Source organism: Poecilia latipinna, unplaced genomic scaffold, assembly GCF_001443285.1.
Source record: "Poecilia latipinna isolate Pla-1442-1.1 unplaced genomic scaffold, P_latipinna-1.0 Scaffold5325, whole genome shotgun sequence".
In the NCBI taxonomy this organism is placed as follows: Eukaryota; Metazoa; Chordata; class Actinopteri; order Cyprinodontiformes; family Poeciliidae; genus Poecilia; species Poecilia latipinna.
In genome coordinates, this window is record NW_015117941.1 from 1,145 (window position 1) to 7,391 (window position 6,247).

Here is a 6,247-nt window from a genome sequence, read left to right on the forward strand (position 1 = left end):
GTGACACGTGTAAACCCGCCAGAGGCGCGTGCGGCCCTCACCTTCCCACCTATGCACGAGCAGGTGAGCAGGTTCGGCTCGGCTCTGGGTGCGTCGGGTCCCGTACTCACCCAAACTTCCGGTGAAGCCGTCCATTTTCCAGCAGAAAGGCGGGAGTCCGGGTCGAAGGCCTGCGGGAGGAGGAGCGCACACCGCGGGCCTCCGTCCGGGGTTTTCCGCCGCGGAGGAGGAGAGCCGGAAAGGGTTGAGGCTCCGCCGCGCTGTGCGCCGTAGCCGGCCGTCACAGAGGACGAGGGTCCGCCGCTGGACTGCTGGCTGGAGGGGAGAGCCGCTCCGGAGGCTGGACGGCGGGGAGAAAAGCAAGACGAGCCGCGGAGCCGCGACGCTGTTGCGCGTTTCCGACTGGCTGCTGTGGCTGGAGAGGAGCCGAAAGGAGCCGAGGATAGCCGAGCGTAGGGGGAGGTCTGAGGAAGAAGCGCAGCATCGCCTCCTGCTGGTTACTTTATGTATAAAGTAACATTTCAACTGCTTAAGTTTAAAAGGTTAAAGGTCAAAACTGGATGGATCAATGAAGCAAAAGGCGTAGCAAGAGGAAAAGTCACTTTTATTATGCAGAATATAAAAAAGATAAAAATTCACTTTGTAAAAAAACCACAAAAAAACTCACTCCCTTCAAAATAAAAGCTCCCCAATGAGGCTGGGTCAGTAATCTGATCAACCAATCATTTCCTTGATCAATCACAACAGAATAATCAAACAACTTTATTCAGACCAACGTGTTTTCCAGTGTCGGCATTCACATTCATTACACAGCGAGTCATGTGACCTGAACAGAACCAGACTGGTAATGTGGTGGCTGTAGTTGCTGCTGCTGCTGATGATGTTCGGGTGATCAGACGTGATGAAGGCAAGCGATCAGTTCTGGAAGGCCTCTCAGGTGAAGCAGGAAGTGAAGGCATCAGGTGCAGACAAAGCAAGGTGGCGTTCTTCAGCAGAGTAATACGACGTTCAGTCAGACATTTCAGTAACCATAGCAACGAGCACATCAGAGGAAGACCACACTGGAAGAAAATGAAGGCACATGCGACTCCGCAGCCAGATGCCAAACACCTGGCCAAGGCTCCGCCCCCCGCAAGCCGAGACCTCAATGGCTGAATCTGACCTTTTCAATGTCGGCGATCAACGTTCGGGCCAGGTAGATCCCCACCATCTGTCAGAGAGAGGTGCAGGTAAACTACAGGTGACTACAGATTACTTAATGCAGATCTAGGCTAGGCTTAACAGGTAGTTGGGTCGGGTTCTGGTACCTGCAGCAGAGAGATTACGATGAAGATGAAGGCCACGGTGTACAGGTTGCGTGGCAGCCATTCCTCCAGCGCCGGAATGCATCCTCTGATGAAGATCTTTTCCTTCCATTCCTTCTGTTGGGCCAACAGAACCTCTCAGAAACAACAGAACCTCTCGGAACCAACAGGAACAGCTGAACTCACCTCCTGCTGGTTCCTCACATCATAGCCACATTGGGTGTTTAGCACTGAGTCCTGAAAGAGCAGAACCAAGATTACCAAGTGGATCCAGATTGGAACCGAACTCGTGGCAGGCCAGGGTGGGTTCTGATCGGAACCGGACTCACGGCGGGGTCGGGGATGCAGCAGGAGAACGGGACGCCGCACTTCTCCCGGCTCTGATGGGTCCCGTTGCAGCTGAAGTAGATGTTCAGGTTCCAGTCGTTGGGTTCCTGGGCCCCGCAGCAGTGGTTCTGTTTGGGGAGAACCAGGTCAGTACCGGACCGGCCGTGGGGGTACCGGCGGTACCCATGGGGCCGTACCATCTTCTGCAGAGAGTCGATGAGGTTCTGCAGGTCGATGTCGTCCCGGTACGCCTTGATGTTCTGCAGGAAGAAGTTGCTGATCCACTCTCGGACCTGGCTCTGGAAAACCACGGCCAGAACCGCCACGGTCAGCTCCAGGAAGAAGATGAACCCGATCAGCCCGGAGAACTGGGCCGGAACACATGGGTCAGAACCAGCAAAACACACGGGTCAGAACACACCGGGTCAGAACCCCATCGCCCTGGAGAACTGGACTAGAACCGGCTCTGACCCGGAACCAGTGCAGTTGCAGAACCAGGGCGCGGTTCTGGACCTGCAGACTGATCCTAACCTGTAGCAGCCTGACCCGATGACCTTTGACCCGGCTTCAGCTGTGATTTACAAACGTTTCCAAACACAGCTTATATGTGGATTTTTTTCAACCACCAGGGGGCTCTTTAGCAGGAAGTGAATCATTGGAAGTCAAAATTGGAAATAGAAGAAAGTGCCCATTAAAACAGAATTAGGTTTTAATAGGGAATTGAAATTTGAGAATGTTGTTGATCAGTTAAATAGCATTGAGGAGAAAAAGAAGATTTTTTGTTTTTTAAATAATACTGGGATCATTATGAGAATTTGAGGTGTAGATATTAGGATCCAGTAGATGGCAGTAGTGCAACAATAATGGATGCAAGCTGCTGTTGAAATCTAAAGAAGAAGAAGAAAGCGCCCATTTCATTTAGCTCATGCTAGTAGCAACACGAAGGATCAGCACTTTTACTGTTACAGTTTCCGTTCGGAAACTACCGTAATCAGTTCAGTTAAATCTAAACTTGGCAACTTTTTCTGTTTCAACCGTAATAAATGATATTCTATTGAGCTGTTATGACTCAGATGCTAGCTGTCCTCTGCTGCTGCTGCATCGCTGTGGAAAACCTGGAGCGGCAGAGAAATCTGCGGCTCTAGGAAAATTCTAGTTGCCATGGCAACAGGTTCTGCTTTTTTTTTTAAAAATCTATCAGAAACGGATCAGAACCATTTCCAGAACCAAAGTCAGTGATTAAAGCTGCCGTTTCTGAACCGGACCCTCCCCACCCCCACCCTGGTTCTGGTCCTGGTCCACTCCACAGCTCTAAATGTTGTGTGGGTCAGAACCAGAACCGGGTCAGACGTACAAACTTGAGCAGGCAGATGTTCTCCCGCAGTGCTCCCACGCAGCCGGCGAAGCCCAGGATGAAGGTGACTCCGCCCACCACCAGAACCAGCCAGACCGGGTCAAAGCCGTGCAGCTGGGTCACCCGGGTCAGGTCCAACAGAACCCCCTGTAGACAGAACAGGCCGGTGAGTTCTGCCCACTGCAGATGGGTCGCAGTTCCGCGGTCCGGTTGCCTCACCTTCTCACTCCACGCCCAGAACCCGATGGCAATGAAGGCGGCTCCGGCCAGCTGCAACAGAACCAGAACCAGAGTCACCCTAACCCTAACGGCCTGAGAGTACTGACTGGATAAGCAAACCGAACCAGAACCAGACTGTTTCCTGGTTGCTCTTTTACAACTTCGTGTGTCACTTCCTGCTGCCAAGAAGCTTCAGCATGTCGCTGACATCACTTCCTGGTTTCTGCATGACAACAGGAAGCGAGGAGGTTCTGGTTCTGGCAGGTCCAGCAGGTCAGGTGACTTACCCAGAAGATGATGTTGTAGCTGAACATCAGGTACTTGTAGCAGCAGCTGACCTCAGCGTTGTCATAGCGATAGTACATCTGGAGACAAACGGCACAAACTGACTGGGTGAACTGGTTTCACTGGGAGACTCTGCAGCAGTACCAGCCGGGCCAAACTGGTCCACAGCTTCACCAGTACAGAACCAGAACCTGGACTGGTCAGATCCCATCTTTTCTTAGACAACAAATATGAGATCAAATCTGCTTGAACTTCCTGTTTTCTGCCCCTGGACTTCCTGTTTCCTCCAAGATGGCGGCTGGTGCAGTCGAGCTTTAAATGCTGAGCAGATTTTGCTGCAAAGCTACATTTAAAAGACATTTTATCTCAACTAGAGATTTGGAGAACAATTGAGATAAACTTGCAGCTATAAACGTGGTGATGCTAAACTTAGCTTCTAGCTACACGCCTTGGTCAGGATGCAGGAGGGAAAACTTCACCGACAGAAGGAAACCTGGAAACTGATGTGATTAAAGACAAAAGGAGTGTTGAAGAGATTCACTCATAAACTTGCCCATCTAAAGACAGAGAGGAAAGCACCTCATCCCCAAACACGCCACTGAAAACAAACCAAACAACGCAGACGAAGAGCCAACTCTTAAAGAATTACAAGCCATGATCATCTGGGCTGCAACTAGAAAGATCAACGAGAGAAAAGGTGAAACCAATGAAGCCGCTTCAGATCGAAGGGCTGAACAAATCTCTGGAGTTCTGCCATAAAGAGGATCAGGGCTTACTCCTGGACGGAGCTTCAGGTTCTGGGATTTAAAGTGGACGAAACCGTAGGCTGTGGCGGTCGCCTCGGCGATAGACAAGGTCCACAGAGCGCCAGGATCCATCGCTCACAGCGATCATCAGGTTCAGTCCAGAACTGCGTGATTTACCCATCGGGGAAGGGAACCAAGAAAGACGACTCCTTGAAGAACCAGCAGCTCTGCTTCAGGAGGATGTGAGAGAAACCCGCAGCAAGCCGACAGGCGGCCCGGAAAAGAGCCAGAGAGGCCGAATACATCAGCAATACAGCAACTTCAACGGGAAAGGAATCATGACTATGCAGAGTGGTAATAACACAGTTATAACCTAATCAGTTTCATTGGTTTGCTTCCCAACAGAGGTGAAATCTGGCTCTGCAGCTTCAGATTTATTATTTTATTTAATAATAAAAGCAGATCCCTGCTTTTGTTATTAATTATTAGAAATAAAGAGGAAGGGTCTGTTTGTGTCTGCCAAAATAAGGGAGCAGATTTTATTTTGTCCAGGAAACAGAATCAGATGGACATTCAGGAAGCAGATGTTTGTCTGTCAGTAACAGGTCAGCAGGGGGCGCTGTTCTACAAGGGCCATTCAGAGGAAGCATCAGACAGATGGTAGATGGATTATTCTAGAACTTATTGATCAGACACAGTAAATATTAAGAAATATTTATCATTTATTTTGTTTATTATCTACAGGACCCATCCCATCCAGAACCATCTGATCCAGAATGGCCGAGTCCAAACATGGACAGATATAGTTTTGGTGTTTGTATCTCACAGAAACTTTTGTCTGATTAGTTTGTGGACAAAGTGATGGACTCAGACAGAACTGAGACCATCACTATTAAAATCCCTGGAAGTCGCCAGCTCCAGACCTTTGGTCAATGCTTGGAACTAACGAAACAGGAAGTGGCCTCTGGTTCTAAAGAATGCCTTTTGGATAAAATATGATGATTATTGTTTTGCCAGTTTTCCTCTGAGCTCAGTATCATTCACTCAACCTAACCTGTCCAACTGGAACGGTTCTGGTCCGGAGAAAGAACCTTTAAAGCTCCACTCAGAACCACCTGACAGGGTTCGGTCCCCGGGTCCAGTTCGGGTCAAAGCAGGATGTTCCAAAACCTTGACCCGAGTCTGGCTCATTAGGCGTACTGTCCCTTTAAAACAGAACCGTAAAACCCAAACTAAGCTGAACTCGGAACCGACAGGAAATGGATCATGATCCGGTTAAAGAACCTTTCAGGACAAAGTGCTCTCTAGTCTCTGACCTTTAACCCCCGACCCTTTACATGACGGTAACATCCCATAATAACCCCGGAAGCGGCGGCAGGCTGACAGAGTGAAACCGACCCACAACCCGGTTCTAGCAGAACCGAACCGGCTTCCAGCTGGTAGAGTTCTGCTCTAAAGCCTGAAGTCTGAGATTGGCCCATTAGTTCTGGTTCTCAGTCTGGACCGAACCGGAAGTAGTTGGTGCTATCGGCTGACGGAGCTCTAAGACCCGAAAACAGAAGCGGAACCTGAGCGGAACCGTTCTGAATCAGAACCGTCCTCCTCACCTCTCGGATCGATAAGATGATCAATAACTCTGCTCTTCTTCTGCTGTTCTTCCTCTGCTCCAACTCAGTCCTCCTCTTCCTCTTCTTGTACTCCTGCTCTTCTTCTATTGTTGTTTACCAGCAGGCCCGCTGGCGGTGGCTCTAGCGCCGCCAGCCGGCAGGAAGCGGAAGCTTCAGTGTTATGCCGAGAAACGCATGGCCTGTCGCGGGAGCTATAAACTCTCGCATATTGATGAGAAAACGGAATGAAATATGACCGAAGAAGAAACTTTTAGAGATATTCGTAACATTATTATGATTCTTGTGCATCACAACCCAAACTTACTATGAACGGATCCTGTTTGTTACTGTTAAACTCAGCGCTGCCTCCTGCTGCTGCTCCATCCCGATGCGCAGCAGGACGGT

General features: G+C 49.8%; 1 protein-coding gene across 2 annotated transcripts; it reads right to left on the reverse strand.

Annotated features, from left to right (window-relative positions):
• Nucleotides 1-583: 583 nt before the first annotated feature.
• tspan14 (tetraspanin 14) lies at nt 584-6,004 on the reverse strand. 2 transcript variants are annotated; one of them, XM_015026772.1, is made up of 9 exons: nt 5,843-6,004; nt 3,492-3,569; nt 3,205-3,255; nt 2,986-3,132; nt 1,829-1,999; nt 1,634-1,759; nt 1,491-1,541; nt 1,308-1,418; nt 584-1,210 (listed from the first exon to the last, which is right to left on the reverse strand). In XM_015026772.1, exons 2-9 carry the CDS (start codon nt 3,567-3,569, stop codon nt 1,145-1,147), a joined length of 801 nt encoding a protein of 266 aa, XP_014882258.1. In that variant the 5' UTR covers nt 5,843-6,004; the 3' UTR covers nt 584-1,144. The 2 variants fall into 2 exon arrangements, with proteins under 2 accessions (XP_014882258.1, XP_014882257.1); XM_015026771.1 differs by having other exon boundaries at nt 1,308-1,421; nt 5,843-6,001.
• Between the last annotated feature and the right edge of the window lie 243 nt (nt 6,005-6,247).

Bases quoted from the DNA above. Each gene is read 5' to 3' on its own strand.
- tspan14 (XM_015026771.1), bottom strand. From the start codon at position 3,569: ATGTACTATCGCTATGACAACGCTGAGGTCAGCTGCTGCTACAAGTAC. The intron at 3,256-3,491 runs GTAAGTCACCTG...GTTCTGTTGCAG, and splicing joins GCTACAACATCATCTTCTGG to CTGGCCGGAGCCGCCTTCAT. The intron at 1,211-1,307 runs GTACCAGAACCC...TCTCTCTGACAG, and splicing joins TCGTAATCTCTCTGCTGCAG to ATGGTGGGGATCTACCTGGC.